Source organism: Rhyacophila brunnea, unplaced genomic scaffold (genome assembly GCF_057557595.1).
Source record: "Rhyacophila brunnea isolate RB1 unplaced genomic scaffold, BYU_Rbru_1.0 scaffold_13, whole genome shotgun sequence".
NCBI classification, from domain to species: Eukaryota; Metazoa; Arthropoda; class Insecta; order Trichoptera; family Rhyacophilidae; genus Rhyacophila; species Rhyacophila brunnea.
Genome location: NW_028232785.1, coordinates 23,777,830 through 23,802,914, shown reverse-complemented (window position 1 = coordinate 23,802,914; position 25,085 = coordinate 23,777,830). Strand labels below are relative to the sequence as shown.

Sequence of the window (25,085 nt, the reverse complement as noted above, 5' to 3'; positions counted from 1 at the left end):
GACAAAATCAGCTATGAAAATCGAATTAATGTTCATATTGAATCTAATAAAATTGGAGATCGTATAGTATACGGTCATCTCTTTCCGATAAGAAAGCTCACGGCGAACTGTGCCACAGTCAAATTAATGTGTTACGTAGGTACTTACAATTTACATGTAACCAATATATAGCAGGATAAGAGCGATGCGAGGTCCTGCACGTGAAAAGTTTGATGTCCGCTGCAATCTTTATCTCTCGGTCAATGGTACGACATATCACAATAATATACCAAAGTAGCATTTTTTCACGTCACAGTCACTGACTGGAAGTTGTGGATATTTTTAGTACAAGACTGGCCTTTGATAAAGCAGGTTGTCTTTTTAAATTTACCCACAAATAATACAAGTTACTTTGATTAAATTAAAAATAATTACAGTTTATCGGGGGTGCCTAAACACTGGAATAATTGTAAGTATCTACCTAATCATTCAATTTAACTGAATTTAAAAATATGGTTTTAATGGTTTTTAGTGACATTTTATTAAAGTAAAATTGTTTCTTTGACTGCAATAGCGTTATAAAGGAATATGAGATCAAAATTCGTCACAAAAAATTGGACAGTATCAGAGAATAATGAAGATTTCTTCGATTAGATTAAATCAATACGTCATCATGCCCCCCACATTAGGGAATCCAATCCCAAGCTAAAATTCTAATCACGGGATTTCGGGATTACAATCTGACAACCCCGGGATCCCGGGATTGGCATTTTTGTCCATTGTTAATATAAAAAAAATTATATTTACAAATAACATTGATAACATCGGTCAAAAATAAATCTAGTATAATTTATACTATTTAAGACATTATTGTTAATATGCTAATACGTTCAATCTTGGATAAGTTTAACGGAGTAAATAATATTGTAATATAAATAATAATGTGAATTTAATATGAGATTGCTGTTTCTGATAGTAAAGATTTGATGAATGGGTTAGCGAGATTTAAAATAGTAAAGCAAATCATAGTGTACTTATGGCCTTTCCGCTTCATAAATCTAACTAGTCAGCCAAATATGAAACTGCCGTAAAACGTATGAGATCATGGTTGAATTACTTTGTTAATAGTTTTCCAATCTTTCTCATTTTTATTAATTTATGGGAAAATATAAATGAATCGGCCACTTACACATGGGTATAAATTTTATTTTATTTTCCATAAAAATTGATAAAAAAATCAATCCCGAAAGTTTCGGGATTATGTTTATCAATCCCGGGATTCATAGGTATCGAAAATATCTCGGGATTCCGGGATTGCAATCCCTACCCCACATCCTGAAGGGGGCCCCCAGGCTAGGTTTTTTTGGCGGGCCTCCCTACATATCGCTAAACATAAAGGCAGTGTGACGCTCTACAGTAGTTGGTGTACGCGGTAAAATTAATGTTTATATTTATTGTTTTTATGGTATATTTTAATACATCCATTTGAATTATGGAGTTGTCGAGTATCGATACACAATTAAAAATTAAATTGGACAACCACATAATTTTAAATAATAACAATATCGAAGAACAATAGCGACTTTTTTCTACTATTAGCGAGAATTTGTGATGTATGTTTATATCACTTATCTGGTCGATTCGCCACGCCGGGCCCTTCCTGAGCCCGGGCCTCCAGGCTAGAGCCCTGCCAGCCCACCCTTTATGGGGGCTATGAAATACATCATAAAGATAAATTTACTTTTAAATATCGAGATTCAAAACAATTGGAAATAATGAATAACTTTTGATTTTCACTGATTTTGAAATAGCTGATGAATGAATATGATTCTATTTCATTCTCTACAAAATGATAAAAATAGGTACCTACCTGTAACTGTATTAATTTTGTGTTTGAAAATATTATATCCATAGTTTTCCATTTTTATTTTAAATACTAATTATAGCCTAGATTTTTTTTTTTTTTTAATCAAGTAAAGTTTAATTTTCATTTTTTTATAATAAATAAATTGATTATAACGCAAATGTCCATTTTTATTTATTCTCTATAATAAGATATTTTTTTCTTCTTCCCATGTCCGATCCTAATAAGATCATATGGGCTACCTCAGTGTGGAGGTTTGAATTAACAGATTTTTGCTTTTTTACGAAAAATGGATGTCGGCCATTTGCTCAAATTATCAGGTCCATACTCTGACTCCAAACACAAATTGGAAAACAATATGTGTATTTGTAAGACCCAGGATTCGATACCTGGAACCCATGGCATTATTGGCCGATGCTTAAGCCGCTCGGCCACCGTGGGCGATAATTTTTTAGTAAGCGACCTACCTCTTTGTTTACACTGACGATGAGCGTTTCCAAATTATTATTTCTCCTTCTGTATATATAGCTAAAGAACTACAGAACTTGTTCCAGTAACTCAAGGAACTCCAGTTCCTATTGCAGACAAATGTTTCAATTTGACGGTTTGTTGAGTTTACCTTATCGTTATTAAGTAGGATGCCCATAGCTTAATTGGAAAAGCACATTGCTGCGAATCCAATGGTTACAGGTTCAAGTCCAGTCGGGTGTCGTATTTAAACATGAACTGTTTTCAAATTATGTATGTAGAATAAGTTTGATTAATAATTTATTTTCCTCAGTGCAACGACTCTCTTTTTTTTCCTCTGTGCAATGACTAGGGATTGCAATACCGGTATTTCAAAACCGGTATTCCAGTATTTATCAATACCGAAATACCGGTTTTAAACTTTCGGTTTTAAGAAACCACACTTATTTACGTTTTTGAAAATGAATTTAATGTTATTTCTTCTTTACGTTGTACTATACTGCCTGTCAAATTGAGTGTATAAGTTATGTGCTGCTAAAATGCAAATATATTAACTGAATCCAACACAACAAAATCTATCAGATATAGGTACCTATTTATATATTTCTATACTAAAATTATTGATGACTGTACAAGCGTTGAATTGAAGAAGTCTTTCCTCACTTATTTGCACTTAATGAACAACTAGCCTTTTTGAGGGCTATAGTTGAAATTATCAATATTATATTATTCAAGTTTTATGTAAAAATCACCAGTTCTAATACATATTTTAAATTTCAACATAATTTTCAATTTCAATTTATTTATTTTTAACATATTGTGGACATTACAAATTATGAGTTTAAGACGTTCACAACATGACATTTAGAAACAAAGAAATATAAAACCGTACTACATAAAAAAGAGATAGATAGTATGTTATTAAACAGTAGAAATGTGTGAATACAAAAAATATAAATTAGTTGGGTACAAGGAACTACACCGGATGAGTTAAGCATACCCTATTTTAAGAATTTACAAAACAACGTCCACCTATACTCATCCTCACGTAGGTGGAATAATATATTACGAGTATCAACACCCGAAGCAATTTCGTTGAACATAGTTATCGCCCTCCCAATTGGCATTACCAGTGGCAGGTTGGTTGTGCACCTTGGGAGAATAAACAACTGACGTTCGCTATTTCTAAGATAGTTATCAAGGACACACAGGTCAACACTGCCCAGAATGGCAGAGTTCTATAAAATAAATATGTAGATCTAAATAATAAATGTAGGTAGGTAGGTTTTTGATATAAAATAATGTTTTAAAGAGATTTTTAACAGCTTTATTTACTAAGTACTTCTGTTTTTTATGTTTTAACGAATACCGGTATTCAATAAGAAATACCGAAAAACCGGTATTGATATTTTCATTCGGTATTGCAATCCCTGGCAATGACTGACCAATGCAACATTTTAATATACTATAACGTATTAATACAATTATTACAAAGTAATTATAGATAGTAAAATAGCTATAAAAATCAATAAATGCTTCTTCTTTATGTGACATCTGTCAAGTAATGGTAAACTGTCAATTCATTATTTTAATCTATGCTTTATTTATTACGACTCTATAAAGTGAAGGTGTCCATTATTATTAATCTATCTAGGTAGGTATGTACCACAGAACAGATTAATATAATAATTATAATAGGCTATACCCCAATACACTACAATTTGAAGCAGGGTTTTGAATGTGTGAGTGTCCTACGAAAATTACAGATTATAGACATGCGTGTGTGTTGTTAATACACCAATATTTAATGCAGTTGTCATAACGAAAAAATTACGTATAGTACTCGAGATCGGTTGCCTGTTACTCCACACCCGTTCGGTATTTCAGTTCCCATTAATTCTGTGTTCCCTGGTATGTACCTATGGTACTAGAATAAGTACAAAACAGGTTTAATAAAAAGTTGTCCATTGGAAATAGTATTTCAAATATTATATTTAAAAAACAAAAAACAAAAAAAAATGAACACCAAATTCCAAATAGGCAGCTCAATTTTTTAAATTTAAATAAGGAAAATTGTCAAAAATATTATCCCGTGTTACTCTGGGTTAGTTTTAGAGTAGAAGTCATTGTGTAGATTACCTACATATTACCTGTATGATGTTGTGCTCATACAACAGAGGTGAGTGGTGGAGGTAGGCTGTTAAGATCCGTCATAAATAGTGCACACTAAACTTTATCTGCCATACTTATTTTGTTTTCGTTGAACTAAGAATACAAATTTTATTACAGATGGTGCTGGTTACTTTTTTAATTGAATTAATCCCTGCCTAAACCAAACCATATTAGTTTAGGTATGCTATGGGCGATCTGACAAAAATAATGCACACTTCTTCAGTCAAACTTATTTATTTTCGTTGAATACATAATATTATTACAGACGGCGTTGGTTAGTTTTTTTAAAATTAATTAAGCCCTGCCTATAATTTTTGATTGTTATCTACTACGGCTTGGATTAGGCAGGGTTTAATTGAATTTAAAAAAAAACTAACACACACCATCTACAATGTAGTCTTAGATCAAAAAATAGGTATTCCTGACAAAGATCAATGTGCACTATGTAGGTATGTCGGATTTTAATAGCCTACCTCCACCTTTCGATACTGCCATACAAGCACCAATTATACCGCCAAAGATCCTGACCTGGGGGCCCGCTTCAGGATGTGGGGGCCACGCGCTCTCTTCTACACATTTACATACATAAGTATTTTTCTCTCTCATGCTTTATAGACGGACATATTATTATATATAAATCAAAACAAACATAATTTTTGAAAACACTTCCGATAAAATATATTATATCCCAGGGTTGGCGAACCTTTTTATGTACGCGTGCCAAAAGTCTGTCTGACGGGCCGAGCAGTTTTGCATGATGGAAAAATAGTTTTGAAATTTCTATTAAAAAAATGATGGTGTTCTAGATACCCCTCACAGAACATAGCACACGTATATCTTTATCACTTTTTTCAATTACATACGCCATACATTTCAGTCAACGAACTTTGAAACTGTCTGCAGAATTACTACTACTAGCTTCACCAAGTTTTTGTTTCTTATTTGGTGCAGTCATTTTGTTGATAATGTATTAATTATTAGTTTGGTTCTTATCGCACAAATCGATACGAGAATAAATTGCTCCGATCAGATGAGGCATCCTCCACCGCCTGATGAGGTTAGTGTGATAATATTATATGTGACGCATAAAGTCTAAGGACAGACCTACGCAATTATATATTTACATTATACGTAATGCGTATTCTTCAAGAGTATTTGCCTGCTATTTTTTATACAATACAATCTGTCATTTATTATTATTATTGCTATTTTTTTTCTCTTCAAACGCGTGCCATGCAAAATCGATAACCGGACAAAACAGAACAGACAGGGGAAAAATGAAACATTAATTTTTGTGGAATCTATTTAGGTTAGGTTAGGTTAGATTAGGTCATTATTTCGTTGGTCATCCAATCATTTTGAACATATTATTATACTAAGCTTGCCGGCAACACCGAGTTCAGCCCCAATATTTGAGGCTTTCTAGCGATGCAGCGATTAGGAATGCAGAAATTAGGTATATAATTTGATTTATTATGGCGTATTGAAAATCTGTGCAATTAAAAATCTATCAACATAATAGAGATAGGACAATTTCAATATTAAATCTATATTTTTCCCGAAAGGTCATGGTTAAATTTATCGTTGTTCTGTTTTATCATGTTCTGTTTTGTCATGGAACCGCAAAATCATCTCGCGTGCCATGGGTTCGCCACCCCTGCCAATGTCAATATGTTATATGGATGTTAATAATATAATTACTAGATTGTAATGCACTTATGCAATATTTCTAAACATGATTAAGTAGCTAATTAATTTTTATTGATCCCGTTGAGTTCAAGTCGCTCAAAAACAAACTAAGTTTAATCAAATATTGGAACTTGAATTCAATTATAATTGAATTTATGGACTATTATTAACAATTCAATATGTTTATAGTTTCAATATAGAACAATTTACAACAAGTCGAAGCACTCCATAATTTTGCGATAATAATATTGATATGGTGCTATAATCGATATGATATTGACACCCCGGAAGTCCGGGTAGGGAGGGGAGTCGGGGCCACACGGCCGATCCGACCTCAGAGCTCGACTCTCCGGTCAACCGGGCGTCAATGAAGCCCTCTCAGCGCGCCGTCGACAGAACGCGGGAGCCACACGACCAGCTTCCACCCTTCGTCTAGCTCAGAATAGTTCAAGGCGGTCAATAGTAGCTGGTTTTTAGTCCGGTAGAGCACGTTCAGTGCACGGTAGGTCTTGACAGTTGGGGGTAAATGCAGGATTGACGGGATGGAAAAATGATGAACGCACGTTGTTCGTAGCACAAATCGTTGCCGAAAGTTTTATTACCTAATTAGTTAGGTTCACAAAAAAATTACACAACACACATTACATACACAACACAATATTACTACACATTAACAATTTCACACTTTATAAATTTTTAACAGCCCTAAATTTATTAAAAATGGGCGCCTAGGCTGTCAATTAAAAATTAAGCTTCCACAGGGCACACAGCCTGTCGCGTTTGGGAGTCTTCCGCTAACTAACTTTCTACCTGCAGTGTTGCGGCTAGCTCTCCTTCTTTTGAGCTTTATCGCTGTCTCTTTCAATCTACCCCTGAACGACCACCCCTCTCTATCATTCTTGCATGCGGCGAATGTTTGGCTTTTGCCTGGGTTTTTACCGTAAGGGTCGTCCAAGCTACCTTTTTGGCAGGCAGACTGAAAGTTACAGAGATTTCTAAGAATTGAGCCCAAAAGAAGCAACATTTATAGTTGATTACTAAAGAGCATTTTATGCATAAAACGGCGATGGAAGGATTTTGGCGGGATATGAGAAACATGAATGTGGCATCCATATCTTCGCTCGTGATTTACTATTAAGGGGTCCTCCATGCCCGTAGAAACGTGGAGGTATCAAGCGGCCCCATTCAGATTCGAGCGAAGTGCCCATTCTGTTTCCCGCCATCGTCCCTCCATCCTCGCTCGTATTACCGCAACACAGCGGTGTGCTCATTGCCCCATTTACTTTATTGACGGTGACATGACCAAACTCAATAAGTTTACATATAACGGGCCCTTCTTAGGGTCAGTTTAAAATTATATTCTCGCAAGTAATTCATTACAATTCAAGAAAGGCATCGGGGCGTCGCCATGAGCAACCTAAGTTCACATAGTTTTTTTTTTCAGACATGAAATATAATTCGTATCTATAAGGAATTTACATTACAAGACCGGACGTCATTGTCCGCCTCCGTATCCTGCTTGAAGAGCTTATTAATTAATCTTATTAATAACGACCCTTTTCCATTACAAAAATATTTTTTTTTTTTTTTAAACAATGCCTTTCGCTACCTTTCGCACACGTCACGAGTCTCCATGACGCAGCTACATTCGCGACTTCTATTTTAAGCTTACAACTTTCATGGTTATAAACAAGCACTAAGCAGCACTCACACACGGTTATTCTGGGTCCTCGCCATTTGGTCGCAACACCCAACCGTTTACCGCTACTTTGGGTTTACCAACGAGACTATCCCCCACCGTTCATATCCCGAGGGAGGGTCGACGGACGCCCCTAGCTGAGGCGAGTGGTTCAGACAGACCTTTGCGTGGTCGATCCCTCGCCCACATGCTCAGAGCGTGAACATCGCCCCCCATCGTTCAACCACCAGCAGAGTATACCTCGCTGCAGTGCCCCCGCGGTGGACAGTGATAACCAGCCTCAGTATATCCTGTCACCTAAGTAGCGGTTACAAAAACAAAGCACAATCTTACAAGGTGGAATCTGGCATGAACGACATCGTTACAGGCTCATCACCTTCAGTTCGCTACCAATTACGCACACCGGTATTCTTACTCGGTGACGCTACATTTGCGAGAAATTATGTTTTGACAGGCATAATCACAAAGCAACATCTATTACACATTACAATAAAAGAAAAAGAAGACAATTTAACAGCAATCGACTTCTGGGTAGAACTCTATCATTCCTGCCTCACTACGCTAGTAACAACATATTTTTAAATCACAACAGAAATTCAAGACATAACTAGGATGAAAACCACAATTACAATCAATAAACAAAGTATAAAACCTTAAAAACTCGTCCCTCCGCCATGAGGTGACCCTGATGCAAGCTTCCTACCTACGTTTCGAACCGCAAGAAGAAGGCGGGTAACTGAAGTACCCACATCGCTAGGTTGCGAGCGATTGCGTCAACGACGTTTTCGACTCGTATGGCGGCAGTCCGTGCTATTTTAATTTCTACCTGTTTATTTCTACGCACCGTTTTAGGTCGCGTACGTCTACGGTGGCTATCCCCACCGATTTCCGTGGTCTGAAACCTCCTCGATTTATATCCTTCTCGGTGAAGGCCTCCCCTTGCACCTTTATATAAATACCTTGAATTTCTAACTATAAGGGTAGATTCCACACCACCCGTATCCACTCTTCTTCGAAAGAGTAGATGGTGGAGCATCGCCCGTTTTAGCTCCTCTGAGGGCCTATCCTCATCGCCTACTTCAACACTACACTACTGCACTTTTTCGCTACTTCACCCCCCCACTACTAATTAAAAAAAAAATTAAAATGGAATTAGATTTTCTGGTAATTCGGGTAGACACAACGACGCCATTCTGCCTCGCGGCTAAGCGAGCGAATGCTGAAGTGTCGCCCTTTCTGACATGGCTGAAAGCCCATTGTTATCTACTACGTTCGCTAAGTAATCACAGCAATGCTTCGGATTCACGTCCGCTAGCCCTTAAAGATTCATCCTCACTTAGCGACATACAATTCACGAGAGGGTTGTGGCATTCCGACCCTGCATATCGAATTACTAGAATATCCGGCCACCGATCGATAAGGGACCCTCAACACATAATAAAAATACACCTCAATACCGCCCTCCGCCAGTCGTATCTTGACGAAGAGTCGAAAAACGGCCCCTGCGGTGGTGAGAGGGTCTGTGCCGACAGGGGTTTACCAACGGACTCTCACACAAGGGTGAGAGGGTCTTACCGAAGGCGTACGAGCCGGCCTCCCACACACTCGCCGGAGTGACGAACGGCGCCTCTCAGTCAATCACTCCCGACAGAAGACAAAACCAAGGTGCCACAATAAAAAAAAACAAATTTAGCTTCGCCTCGCTACCCATTCATGCACGGCGGAATCACTCGGCCGGCACTACACTTCGCGATCTAGGCTTCCTCTCAACACACACGACACGTCAAGTCTCCCGCTCACGATCGGTACCATTACCTAGATGCAGGTTACTTCCACAGTGGGCTCTCGCAAGATGAGGCGCGTAGCTAAGACTCATCTCGTCGACCCGTGGCAGTTCATCCTAACACAACTATTCCTACCTAACGAATGCGCACACTAAAAATCGTACCCTATTTTCATCACCTGTATCTACATGCGTACATACATGCGTCCTTTCTGACACGGCTGAAGGCATATCGTTATCTACCACGCGCGCTAAGTTATCACAGAGATGCTGCGAATTCACGTCAGTTAGACCTCAAAAATCTGTCCCCATCACACGACACCAACTCACGGGATAGTTGTGGGGGACACACCATCCATTACTAGAATATCCGGCCGCGATCGACTGTTGACTCGTGACACAAAGAAAATACAAATAAAATACAAACACAATTATGGCGTACCTGGCGCGAACAGATTCGTTACACACCGACACCCTCCGCCTCACTACTCTATTGCGCACACTGGCACTCGTGCTCAATGTCACTACATTCATGGGCTCGCCTTAATCCTGACAGAGAGACGACAGATGCCTCCTCGATCAATCCCCGATCGAGAGGCATGGTCCTACCTCAACGAGTCAACCAACCAGCCGACGGCGCCATCATCTAGTCAACCGCCCCGTAAGAAGATGCGCGTAGCTAAAACCTATTCCGTCGGTCCACGGCAGTTCATCCCAATACCTCCATTCCTCCTTAACAAACGCTCCTCGCTAACGACCGTTATTACTTCTCGTCACACGCTCATACATGAGTCGTCATTAAGTAAATTAACCTAGGCAAAATTCAAGGGATACAATTAACAAAATGTGCTTACAAAACAAAATTTAAAATAAGTATTCATGGTTATCATACTTAGTACACTAATCTCCGTACTAAATACGCAATACAGAGTCATCAACCTGGCCAAGGTAGATTTATAAATGAGAATTAAGATTCATTTTCAACATTTTTCATCTCATCTTAATTGAGTGAATAAGGTCATTAATATTTAATTATTCTATTTTATTCCGTCGTGTTCGACAACATAGGTTAATGCAGTACCAAACTGCGGCATATACTGTAGTTAAATTGTAGGTCTAACAACAAAATGACACATCAATAAGACATACACTGCAATGATAACAATACACAAACATTACAATACGAAAATAAACAACAATATGAAATATGAATTAAAATGAAAGTTTTATATTGGCCTGGTCGTTCCTCCGTAGGGGGTCTCCTTCCTCGTCATCTTCTCCAGTTAGAGCTTTATAGGCGCTAACCGGCTGTGTGGCGGTCTGTTACCGCGTCGTCCGCGCCGCGCTGGCGTACCACGCCTCTCCACGGACATTTCGTAGCCGGCATCCCTCCTGGTCCGCGCCGTCTTCTCGCAGATACACTGCACGGTACACTCAATAACTTCCATCAAGTCCGTATCGCAGTTATCCATCGTATAGTTAAAAATAAATTTAGTATTTAAAATTTATTATTAGTGTCATTGATCCTTATTTGCACGCACTGGCAATTGTTCGTATTGCAAAATCAACAGAAAAATATAAACTCGAGAAAAAAATGTCTTACTGTCAAACTGACAGATGACAGCTGTCAAAAGTAACAAATGGCAACACTCACAGCTGATTCAAAATGGCGGATGTCAACAGACTCAGCTGTTTCAAGATGGCGGACTATCACAACACGACAAACGTCAAAGTGACAGTTGACAACCTTCACAGCCGATCCAAGATGGCGGATGTCAACAGACTCAGCCGTCCCAAGATGGCGGACTATCACAACACCACCAACGTCAAAATTACAGTCGTCAACCACAACAACCGTCCTCCCACTGTCACAAATGTCAAAATGTCACTGTCCACGTCAACTGTCAAACGCTTTAAGCACACTAAATTTAGCACTGACTCTTCATTTCAGGATATCGGTTCGGTGAAGCTCCTTCGGTTCTTCACTGCCCTATTTCTGACACGTACTTGTCAAAATGACAGGTACTGTCACAGCCCCACGTTGGGCGCCAAAACTTGACACCCCGGAAGTCCGGGTAGGGAGGGGAGTCGGGGCCACACGGCCGATCCGACCTCAGAGCTCGACTCTCCGGTCAACCGGGCGTCAATGAAGCCCTCTCAGCGCGCCGTCGACAGAACGCGGGAGCCACACGACCAGCTTCCACCCTTCGTCTAGCTCAGAATAGTTCAAGGCGGTCAATAGTAGCTGGTTTTTAGTCCGGTAGAGCACGTTCAGTGCACGGTAGGTCTTGACAGTTGGGGGTAAATGCAGGATTGACGGGATGGAAAAATGATGAACGCACGTTGTTCGTAGCACAAATCGTTGCCGAAAGTTTTATTACCTAATTAGTTAGGTTCACAAAAAAATTACACAACACACATTACATACACAACACAATATTACTACACATTAACAATTTCACACTTTATAAATTTTTAACAGCCCTAAATTTATTAAAAATGGGCGCCTAGGCTGTCAATTAAAAATTAAGCTTCCACAGGGCACACAGCCTGTCGCGTTTGGGAGTCTTCCGCTAACTAACTTTCTACCTGCAGTGTTGCGGCTAGCTCTCCTTCTTTTGAGCTTTATCGCTGTCTCTTTCAATCTACCCCTGAACGACCACCCCTCTCTATCATTCTTGCATGCGGCGAATGTTTGGCTTTTGCCTGGGTTTTTACCGTAAGGGTCGTCCAAGCTACCTTTTTGGCAGGCAGACTGAAAGTTACAGAGATTTCTAAGAATTGAGCCCAAAAGAAGCAACATTTATAGTTGATTACTAAAGAGCATTTTATGCATAAAACGGCGATGGAAGGATTTTGGCGGGATATGAGAAACATGAATGTGGCATCCATATCTTCGCTCGTGATTTACTATTAAGGGGTCCTCCATGCCCGTAGAAACGTGGAGGTATCAATATTATATCGTTCTACTGTGGACCAGTAAATACAATTTACACAAAATAGGTATAATCTTAAAAATTGTATTATTTTCTCATCGGCCTTTATCTGCCACCCATAGACAGTGCATGGTCTGTTATGCATGGATACGTCGCTACGTTGAACTATGACACTGGGGTCATGGTGCTTTACAGAAAATGGCAGGAAACTCGATATAAGGGATTAGTAATAATTGATAATAGGTACTTCATTCACGGTCGGGTCTGATACTATTTTACGGCAAAGCAAATTTATATGGTAACAATACAATATGGCTGTAGCGAAGAGTGGAGGTCGACTGTTAAGATCCGACACACCTAAAAATTACATATTAAACTTTATCAGTCATAAGTATTTGTTTTTATTTAGACTACAATACAATTTACTTAATATGGTGTTAGTTAGTTTTATAAAAAATCAATTAAAACCTGCCTAAACCAAACCAAAATAGTTTTAGTATGCTTTGGGCGATCAGACAAAAGTGTGCACAGTTTTTCATTCATACTTATTTGTTTTCGTCATTGTCATTGATTAGTTTAATAAAATTCATTAAGTCCTGTCCAAACCTAACTAAAATAAATACAAATATATTATCTATAAAATATCCAAAGTTATCTATGATTTGATGGCATAATTTTAGATATTTTATAGATAGACGAGTATTTTTAACTATTATCTATTATGGCTTTTGTAAATTGTAGTCTTATTTCAATGAAAACAAATATGTTTAACTGACAAAGTTTAGTGTGCATTATTTATGTCGGATCTTAACAGCCTACCTCTACCCTTCGCCACTGACGTATGGCTTATATCAAATAGCATGTACAACCTTATAGGTATTTCGTGTTCGTAGTTTTTGTTTCGTCCCAATGGACGAACTCTCTAGTCTCTAGGGCAGGTCTGGGCAAACTTTTTGGACGAAGGGCCACATTAGGAATACAAAATGTACGGTGGGCCGCAAGTAAAATACTATTTTAGGCATACATTTTTTATTATCATATAAAAGGAATTTCAACATAAAATAATTACAAGATGAAAAGAACTTTTTATATACCACGATTCTAAATTTTCTGTTGAATCATAAATAAACTTGACAATTCTTCTATGTATTAATAAAAACTTTTTATTGTAGGTACTTGACAGAAATACTGAATAATTATAGAATACAGAAATGTTTTTAAACATTTTTTTAAATTTCAGGTGTTAATTTTGTAGGTGAGATTCTTAAAACTGATTATAAATAATGTTCATCAGTGATGCTTGATGTTAAGAATTTTTACTGATATCCATAATTTTAAATATTTTTTCACATAATATGTAGGTTGATGCGAAAATAACCAACATTTTTTGAGCAGAATCATTAAGTTGTTCGAATTTGTATGAATTAAGAGTGTTTATTTCAGATTTCTTCTCGACAGTGCAATTTATGTAATATTCAAATTTTATTTTTTAAAATATGTCAAAATGTAGAAAAAAGTAAACCTTTAAGAAATACGATTAAAGCTCGCAGACCCCTCGGTCCACAGAAATACTCGTGTCTGGAAACTTGTACGTGCAGTTCGCCGTATCACACTTCACCGTGAAATGTTGTATCGGATATATATGGCCGTATATTGAAGACCGTCCAACCTCTCTGGGACGTATAGTACTGACATAAAATTGTCTAAATAAAACACGGTTATTGTCAGTTTACACTTTACAGGAAGTCGGCAGCAAACAAATATCTAAAATAGCCGGTATACTGGATTATTTGTTAGGTTAGGTTAGTTAAGGTTAGATTAGATTAGGTGTTCAAACTTGAATTCATGAATTTTGCCTAAATCGACTATGAAAATTGAATTAATGTTCATATTGAATCCAATAAAATGGAGACCGTATATATTTATTTAGAAAGCAGTATTATGACATTACAGCGATTGGCCAATGCGCCATCATCATCATCATCATCATCATCAGCCTGAATCTATCCACTGCTGGATGAAGGCCTCTTCAAGTTGCTTCCACTTCTCTCGGTCCTGTGCATTGCGTTGCCACGTACTTCCGCAGAACTTTATCATTTCATCGATCCAGCGGCCTCTAGGTCTACCTTGTGGACGTTTTGTACTTCTTGGATACCACTGGATGACTAGATTTGTCCAACGATTGTCTCTTCTTCGAGCTATGTGTCCAGCCCATCTCCATTTAAGGCTTTTAATAAACTTTATTACATCGCAAACCCTTGTCTGCTTCCTTATCCACTCATTCCTCTTTTTGTCCTTTCGCGTTATGCCCAGCATGCACCTCTCCATACCACGTTGTGCTACTCTAAGTTTCTGGATCTCTCTTTTACTTAGGGCCCATGTTTCACACGCATATGTCATCACGGGAAGCACACACTGGTTGAACACTTTGCGCTTTAGGCACAGTGGAAGGTCACTTTTGAAGACATTATTCAGGCGGCCAAAAGCACTCCAGCCTAGCTTTACTCTGCGAACAATTTCATCAAATATACATCCATCTATAGATACTTGTTGTCCCAGATAGATGTAGCTTTTCACCTGTTCGAGCTGAGTGCCATTGATGAGGATCTCTTTTTGGCCTGCAAAGCAGTTGAACATGACTTTCGTCTTTGTTACATTTATTTTCAAACCTACTTTGTTGCTTACTTCAGCGAGTTCCTGCATTCTGCTTTGGAGGTCTTCTGAGTCTTGCGAGAAAATTACTATGTCATCGGCAAAGCGCAGATGACTCAGGTATTCTCCATTTATGGGGATCCCTTTGTCATTCCAGTCAAGTTGCCTGAATAAGTCTTCAAGGGTAGCTGTAAATAGTTTAGGTGAGATTGTATCACCTTGTCGGACTCCTTTGCTGATAGGAAATCTGCGCGATGGTTTATGGAGATTTACAGATGCTGTTGCGCTACTGTATATATTATTGAAAATATTTATATAGCGTCCAGGGATTCCTTGTTTTCTGAGTGCGTCGAGTATTGAACATTTCTTTATCGAATCAAACGCCTTCTCATAGTCTATAAAACCCATGCATAGTGGCAGTTTGTATTCCTGGTACCGCTCTATGATTTCTCTGACGACTTGGATATGGTCCATAGTGCTGTATCCTCCTCTAAATCCGGCTTGTTCTCTCGGTTGGTTCTCGTCTAGTACATTTTGCAGACGGTTTGAGAGAATTTTTGTGAACGTCTTGTAGAGAATAGGGAGTAGACTTATTGGACGATAATTTGCTAGGTCTTCTCTGTCACCTTTTTTGTGAAGAATGACAATGCTGGCATTTTTCCATACCTCTGGGACATCCTCTTTGCATATGCAGGCTGTGAACAATTGTGCAAGTACTTCATTTGCATCCTTTCCTGCTTTTTTGAGGATATCTATCGTTAAACCGTCTTCCCCGGGGGCTTTCCCACTTTTCATGTAATTTAAAGCATGGGTTACTTCCCAGGATGTAATTTCGGGAGTATGGTCTTCCGAATTTCCATTTCTCTGAAGATCTAAGTCTATAGTCGTATTGTCAGTGTCATCACTGTAGAGATCGCTGTAGAACTCTTCAACTCGGCTTAACAAGTGTTCCCAATTTCTGACGATAGAACCATCTTTTGCTTTTAGTGCTGTGATTTGACGTTTTCCTATCGACAAGCATTGCTTGTTTTTGTTTAGACTTCTGCCTGCTTTCACAATTGCTTGTATGAGGTTTACATTGAATTTACGAAGGTCTTCTCTAATCTTCCTTCGGAGGGTTTTGCAAAGTGATGAAAACTCCATATCGTTTTGTGCCTGTCTATCGCTCTTGGTTTTCCTTCTCTGCTCCATAAGATTCAATGTTGCCTTCGAAAGCTTGGTGGAAAGTGTAACTTCTGAGTTTTTTACGCCTATTTTTTCTGCACATTGTAGAATAATATTCGTTATATCCTCCGCGTTGGATAGGGAAACGGTTTCGTTCTCATCTAAGAAAGCCGATAGTGCATTTTTGAGTTCATTTTGGAATTCAGTATTGTTCTGCAGGTATACGCGAGCATTTGACTTCTTCTGCAGTTTGGATCTTTCTGATTTGACGTTCAATCTTATCTTACATCTCACCATCCGGTGATCACTGCCGGTGTTAAACTGATTGATCACTTTACAGTTTAAAAATGTATATTTTCTGTCAGTGAGGATGTAATCGATTTCGCTGGTCCTTCCTGTCGGGCTTCTCCACGTCCATTTACGTGTAGGTTTATGTTGAAAAAAGGAATTCATGATGTGAAGATTGTTGGTTTCAGCAAACTCCACAAGCATGTCCCCTCTACCATCCCTTGAGCCATGTCCGAAATGTCCGACCGCTACGTCATCTCTTTGGTATGATCCAATACGTGCATTGAAATCTCCCATTATGAGGTTGAAGTGGCGCCATAATACACATTAAATACAAATCACAAAAATGACTTAATTACAAATAAAACTAATATAACAAAAAAATATGTGCTTATAGAGATATTACAGTAAAATGATAAATACAATTATAAATTTAACCTATTTAACACGTCCACAAACATGATATAGTTAATAAAAAATAAATCAACCTTTATGGTGCCATCTAATAAGTTAATCGCACGATACACAGCATCATGGAACATCACATCCATCCTGCGACGAGGTATCATAAAGACCGTAGTTTTACGAATGATATTGGTAGACACATGAAAATTAATATTTTCCAGTATATACGGATTGTAAATGAACCCACGAAGAAGTAAAAATAAATGCTTTAAAAGAGCAATCACTCTTCGGGTGGACAAGGATTGCATTGATAGCATACCCAAAAGAAAACTAGTCGGAAAATTCATTTTATTATCATTATCATAAGGAAATAATCCGTATGTCCTTAAGTAGAGAAATCTATGAAATCTATTGTGGACTCGATCCAACTTAATTGTGTGGACAGACCTGTTAGGACTTCAAATAATGCTGGCATATTCAAGAATACTCAACACAAATGATACGTATAATGTACGTATATGGTCATCTCATTCCGATAAGAAAGCTCTCGGCGAACTATGCCACGGTGAAATGTTTTACGTACAATTTACATGGCACCAGAAATACTTGAGGGGCCTGAAATGGTCATATGTTTGTTAGATTTGAGTCATTACACCAACACTAAAATACATTATTTACATTTTCCCAAGGCGATCTAATTAATACATTATGTATTTTGTTTACGTTTGGCCGCCTTGATATCTAATCAATTAAGTACCTACGTCCTACATGTTCCCCTATACCTTCAGAATTTCAATTATACATATCAAAGTACGCACTAAGAATAAATTAGTGTTCTTTTACTGAATATTTCTCCTATATTGAGTTTCATTTTTATTTTTCCATTTTCTTCTTTCGTCCATTAAAGACATAATCTCATCTGTCATCCATTTTATCATCAAGTTTTTCTTAGCTCGTATTCTTGTTTGTCCGGTAGTTGTTTATCCAGTACAAATCTTGCAATCGATTTTTAACTAACTTCCCGACTAGCTAGACATTTGAAACTGTTATAATATATCAGAACACGATGTCAATTCATTCTTTTAATACTTTTAGCCATCTTTAAGTAGAATTGAATTCATTTTCAGCTAATTTTGCTTTGTATGAAAAGTTATTTCGGAAGAAATCCGTAATCCAATCCACTATTATTGGTTGCTAAGGGGGTGGTCCCCTTAGCAACCAATTATTAATATATACGTGCGTTACTATGGAAATCAAAATGACATTTCAGTATTCTATATTTGTTTATTTGTTTGTTGCAAAATAGCAAAATAATGATTTGTTGATAATTGCCTTATTTGTACTAAATTATTAATACATAGAATTGTCAAGTTTATATGATTCAACAGAAAATTGAAAAACGTGGTATATAAAAAGTTCTTTTTATCTTGTAATTATTTGCTTCTTAGCTGTTCTTTTATATTCTAAATGATTATTAGATATGGAGGAGAACACATCTTTTATCCTGTCCCACTTGTCTGTTATATCAGAGGATGTAATGACTGAAGTTTTTATTTGTTCTATTTCTGTGTTCAGTGCACTTACTTGTTGTTTGACTTCGGGATCTTTCAATTGATTAATTTCAACATGTTGGGTTGCGCGTGGTTCCCTCAGTAATATTTTTAATCTAATTTTTACTTTAGCTACAACAGGATTGTGATCAGATAAGATTCGGTTCCTGGATAAGTTTTAGTAGATGTTACGCTTCGTATTTCTGTAAAGATTGCGAATTGAATATATTAATATAGTCTATTTGATTTCTCACAATGTTATTGCCATAATCTTGTGGAGATTTCCACGTATACACTCACCTTGCTAGAAGTTTGAATAATATAGTACAATAGCTTAGCTACAATAGGGCTTAAGAACCTCCGTGATTGGTACGAGTGCAGCTCCACTGAACTGTTCCGGGTAGCAGACGACAAAGCTAAGATCGCTTTGATGGTGACCGACCTCCGCTAGGGGATGGCATAATAAGAATAAGACTGAATATTTAATGAAAAATAATTATTTTAGAGTAAATATAATAAATTGTCCTTCTCATTGTTGCCCATATTCAAATCCAGAAATGTCCACAGAAAAACTAAGACCCGGCTCTATAAAACCGTCATACGCACAGTTGTTGCATACGGGTGCGAGTCATGGACGCTAAGCAGCTGAAATGGTGGACTGCTTTGAGAGAAAGATCCTGAAGCGGATATACGGACTCATGAATGATGGTGGGGAGTGGAGATTAAGGTACAACACGGAACTATCCCGCTTATACCAAGATTCAAAACTCTCCACCTTCATAAAACTCCAGAGGCTAAACTGGGCAGGCCATGTCCAGCGCATGCCTGAGTCACGGATACCGATGAAGATCCTCGAAAGAAACCCAGGCGGGAAAAAGTCAGTGGGAAATCCACGCACACGATGGGGTGATAACATTACAAAAGATGCCAACCAGCTGCTAAAAATCAGGGACTGAAAAAAACGTGCGGAGGACAGTTCCGGCTGGAGTACCGCGGTGGAGTAGGCCAGAGCTCGACTTGGGCTGTAGCGCCATCGAAGAAGAAGAAATTATTTTAGAATACCTAAGGGATTAGTATTTTCATCACGTCATAACAGATTAATGAGAAGAAAATTGAATTTATTTGCACCTGTTAATTACCCACATGACGTATTCTGGGTCAGTAGGCATATTCTAACATAACACTTAACATCAAAAAAGAGCTATTTGTGATAAATATATCACATTTTGATGGTCTAATGCAGGGTTGGCGAACCTTTTTATGTACGCGTGCCAAAAATTCTAAAATATTATTTTTCACCTCTCTGACGTGCCGAGCATTTTTTCATGATGAAAAAATAGTTTGATGATCAAAAAATGATGATGTTCTAGATACCACTCACAGAACATAGCAAACATATTTATAGCTCTATCACTTTTTTCAGTCCACCAATTTTGAAACTGTCTGCCAGAATTACTACTACTAACTAGCTTCACCAAGTTTTTGTTTCTTATTCATTTTAACAACGTTTTTGTTAGCTCGTATTCATGTTTGTCCGGTGGTTGTTTCTCCAGTACAAATCTTGCAATCGATTTTTAACTAACTTTCCGACTAGCTAGACATTTGAGACTTTTAGAATATATCAGAACACGACGACATGCATTCTTTTAATACGTTTGTCCATTTTTAAACAGAATTGAATTCATTTTCAGTTAATTCTGTTTTGTATGGAAAGTTATTATTGTTGGTTTGCTAAGGAGGTCCTAGCAACTTAATTATTAATATTTACGTGCGTTTCTATGGAAATCAATATGAAATGTCAAAATGACATTTCAATATTCTATAATATTTATTCAGTATTTCTATCAAGTACAATAAAAAGGTTTTATTAATACATAGAATTGTCAATTTTATATGATTCAACAGATAATTTAAAAACGTGGTATATAAAAAGTTCTTTTTATCTTGTAATTATTATTATTATAGTTTTTTTTCTCTTCAAACGCGTGCCATAGGATCGCCACCCCTGAACTAATTTCAATACCCCGTATCTGACCTATATGATAAAAATGTTTTATGTAGGTACCTACTATCCCATATCTATTATAGTTTGGTTTAGGCAGGACTAATGAATTTAAAAAAAATGAACCAAAAATAATATGTGTAATATTATTTATTCTTAATCCAACGAAAACAAATAAGTATGAATTGAAGAAGTGTGCGCAAATTTGTCGTATCGCCCAAAATATACCAAAACTATTGTGGTTTGGTTTAGGCAGGGTTTAATTGAATTTAAAAAAAATAACCAACACCATCTGTAAATTGTGGTCTTATTTCAATGAAAACAAATACGTTTAACTGACAAAGTTTAGTGTGCATTATTTATGTCGGATCTTAACAGCCTACCTCCACCATTCGTCACTGACGTATTTATAGATTATAGCAGATAATATGTACCTACAACCTTTTTTATACAATGCGATCTTGTCATTTATTATTATTATAGTTATTTTTTTCTCTTCAAACGCATGCCATAGGATCGCCATCCCTGATCTAATGTCAATACCCCGTACCTGACCTATATGACGAAAATGACTTTTTGGTGTACTATTCCATATTTTTGTAGTTATTTTAACAAAAATGATACAGCCATTTTAGTAATTTCCCGTATCTGAATATTGCAGAAATAAACATGCAATAGCCCGTATTTTGCCTCTAAGCTGTCAAGCGTGTTGCACGACGTGTGTTGAATTCAGATAAAAATGTCACTTTCGAATTATTTAAAAGTTAAAACAGTCAGTAATATAACAATAGGGCAAATATGTAGTGTGTGTTTATCTCACTTGACCGGTTGACCCGCCACGCCGGGCCCAATGGATTTTATACAATATCAACATTAACAAAAATCCCCTTTTTTCATTTTACAGACGATGCGGGCGTTCCAATTTTGGACGGCATCAGCCATCGTAGTGCTGGTCTTCGTGATATCGCCGACTGTCGCGATACAACCGCGAAGAACTTCCCCGCGTGTCTACTCCAACGAAGATGATGATCCGACCACTGGCTCCAGAACCTTCCGGATGAAGGATTCGGCTAGCACTTGCGGATATGAGGTACACCAAAACCAACGATTAGTTTAATTGAATTACATTTCAGTTTTACTATAATTACTACCATGATGACCGCGTGGCTTAAGCGTCGGTCTATATAGCGTCGTGGGTCCCAGGTTCGAATCCTGGGTCTGGCAAATAAACATATTGTTTGTATTGCCTGACATCCATTTCCCGTAAAAACAAAATCTGTTAATACAAACCTCCACTCTGTGGAGGCCAATATGATTTTATTAGGATCGGACATGGTCGGAAAATAATTCATTACTATGATTCGGCCTCCTTATTAATAGGAATAAGACCAATTTAATGGTTGTCGATTGGGCCAACCTTCTACCAACCTACACTCCAAAACTTAGGCTTCGGTCACATAGGTAGGTGCTTCGCTACTACTAAGCTAGGTGCTATGCTTGTCTACTAAAAACACTACTGCCACATTGCACGCTACGTGCTTAGGTACAAAACATTTGGGAGCGCACAAGTCAACAACGATGTCACTCTCAAAACTTTTGCATCTCTCTGCCTCGCAATATTTTTTCGTCTATGGCATAGACTAATATACTCTAACACTAGTCTATGGGCACACTACGGCCCGTACATGAATAATTTTTGACTTTTATCTATTATGGCTTGGTTTCGCATGATTTAATTGAATCTTAAAAACTAACCAACACTATCTGTAAATAGTAGTTTAATTTCAATGAAAACAAATACGTATAATTGACAAAGTTTAGTGTGCACTATGTATGTCGAATCTTAACAGCCTACCTCCACCCCTCACCATGGGTATACGGTCATCACTTTCCGATAGAAAGCATACGGCGAACTGTGTCACGGTGAAATGTTTTACATGTAACCGTTTCAGTTCCAATTATTTCTGATTTTCACTGAGCAGGACCTATGTATCTAAATGCTTTCTTTAGTCAGCAGTCAATCGACCCCAGCTGATGATAATAATAATTTATAATATTGTATTTAAAAAAAATATTGCTTTCTATAATCTAGGTTCACGACCTCGAAATGTATATTAAACACACAGTAAGTGGGCACTAACATTAATGTCGTATAAAGTTCACTGTATATTGTCTAATAATATGTTTTATTTATCGACACCCATAAGGTAAACAAACACAATTTTATGATGAGTAAATGGAAGTTTTATCATTTAATGAATATTTAAAGTAAGCATTTTCTTTGTTTATGGTACGTAGTTAAATAATATTATTTACAATATCAATGAGAAATAGAAAAGTTATTTTTGTACTGCTGTATCTAAGTGTGCAATTGCAGTTAGGGATTGCAATCATCATCATCATCGGGGGCGCGACAACCCGGTGTGGGTCCTGGCCTCCTCTAACAGCTCCCTCCACTTGTCCCTATCCAGTGTGGCCGCTTTCCAATTCGGTACCCCCAGAATACGGCAGTCACTGGCAGCTCCATCTAACCAGCGAATCTTTGACCTCCCTCTTCTTCTACGTCCTATTGGATTGCTGGACATCACTCTCCTTGCCGGTTATTTGTCATTCATACGGTGCACATGACCTAGCTATCGCAGTCTCCCAATCTTAATTGATTGAACTGCGCTGCAATCTTCGTACAGCCCGTAGAGCTCAGCATTATATCTTCTCCTCCAATTGGTGCCGTCCCTGATCGGTCCATATATACGGCGGAGAATTTTTCGCAGAGTTAATGTCCAGGTTTCCGATGCGTAGGTGAGCACTGGCTTTACAAGTTTCTTGTAAAGAATGCTTTTAGTTCGGCGAGGGATTGCAATACCGAATGAAAATACTAATACATACCGGTATTCATGATTTGGAAATACATAAGTATCTATGAATAAATTAAATTGTGTTTTTTTTTTGGTTTTCAGGGTTGCCACCCGACAAAAGATGGTGTCCTGAATGTTCATTTAATCGCACATACCCACGATGATGTCGGCTGGTTGAAGACAGTGGATCAGTATTACTATGGAAGTGAGTAATGTTTTCATAACTTAGCTAGGTGCTGAGGACCATTTAGATCAGGGGGGTGCAAACTTTTTGGATGGAGGGCCAAATTTAAGAATTCAAAATGAGCGGCGGGCCGCAAGTAAAATACTACTTTTAGATATACACTATTTATTATCACGAAAAATAAACATGACAAAAAAAATAATGAGAAGAATGAAACTGTTCTACATTTTTTAACATTTTTTTAAATTCAGGTGTTAATTTTGTAGTTGATATTCTCAAAACTGCTTGTAAATGGGCATCGGAGATATCTGATCGTAAAGAATTTTTATTGAGGTTCATAATCGAAAATGTTTGTTCACATATTATATAGGTTGAACCAAAAATAACGAACATTTTTCTTGCATAATCTTTAAGGGCATTGTAAAATTTGGAGATTTCTTCACGACGATGCAATTCTCTTAAATCAGTGTCACACTGCAGATCAATAATCTCAAGTTGTAGCTCTGTCGGTACACTTTCAATATCTATTGAAAATCAATCGCGTACTATTGCTAAACAAATTTTAATCTATTGTGAATATTTAAAAAAAAAATATAAAAAAGTTATTCGTAATCAGAAGTACAATTAATAATGTCGGGCCGCAAAAAATACCCGGCGGGCCGCAGTTTGCCCCCCCCCCTGATTTAGATCATGGCCCCCACATCCTGATGTGGACCCGCGGGCCACGATTTTTGGTGCCCCCCCCCCAACCTATGGTTAAAGTTAAGGGCAGTGTACTACAGCCAATGACATTAATATGGACGAAGTATCTGGAAAAAAATGACACTCACTTTTTTATCGGGTCAGCCGAATGGCATAATCTGTTCTAACGCCATTACAATAAAGGTGATATTGCTATAAATTCCCGATGCTTTTTGTCGGGTCTGCCGAATGGTTCGGTTCGAACGGGTTCGCTCAAATAAACATTGACACTAGAAACACTGTTCTAACGCCATTACAATAAAGGTGATATTGCTATAAATTCCCGATGCGTGATATCGCATAATTTAAATTGCGTGACGTCTACCTATACATGTCTGAATGTCGCTGTGCGCGAATTTTCTTGCTAGCTACTGTATTGAGTGCGTTGTCCATTAATAATGTCATTGACTACAGCAGTGTTCCCCAAATGGTATTATGTGGAGCTCCAGGGTTCCGTGTAAAATAAAGCGTTGGCATTCCGTGTACTTTTAGAGATTTTTGGTGGGAATTTAAAAATAAATCTACTTAAATTTATGGTCGCCACTCGGCATCATAATATGAAGCACTGGCCTGCGATTTCCTAACTATCGACTCGTGTGTCACCCGACGACATGACGTAATTGTGACGTAAGCCAATACACGCTCGAGGCAAGC

The 25,085-nt window shown here is 37.7% G+C and overlaps 1 protein-coding gene across 3 annotated transcripts in view; it reads left to right on the top strand.

Moving 5' to 3' along the window:
• The first annotated feature begins 323 nt into the window (after positions 1–323).
• The window catches only part of LManII (Lysosomal alpha-mannosidase II), a 65,185-nt gene continuing 40,423 nt past the window's right edge, over positions 324–25,085 (top strand). For all 3 annotated transcript variants that reach the window (XM_085940618.1, XM_085940617.1, XM_085940619.1), the window contains exons 1-3: positions 324–448; positions 21,556–21,741; positions 23,609–23,711. In XM_085940618.1, the coding sequence (XP_085796744.1) occupies positions 21,559–21,741; positions 23,609–23,711 (286 nt within the window). In that variant the 5' untranslated portion in view covers positions 324–448; positions 21,556–21,558. The remainder of the gene's footprint in view (positions 449–21,555; positions 21,742–23,608; positions 23,712–25,085) is intronic.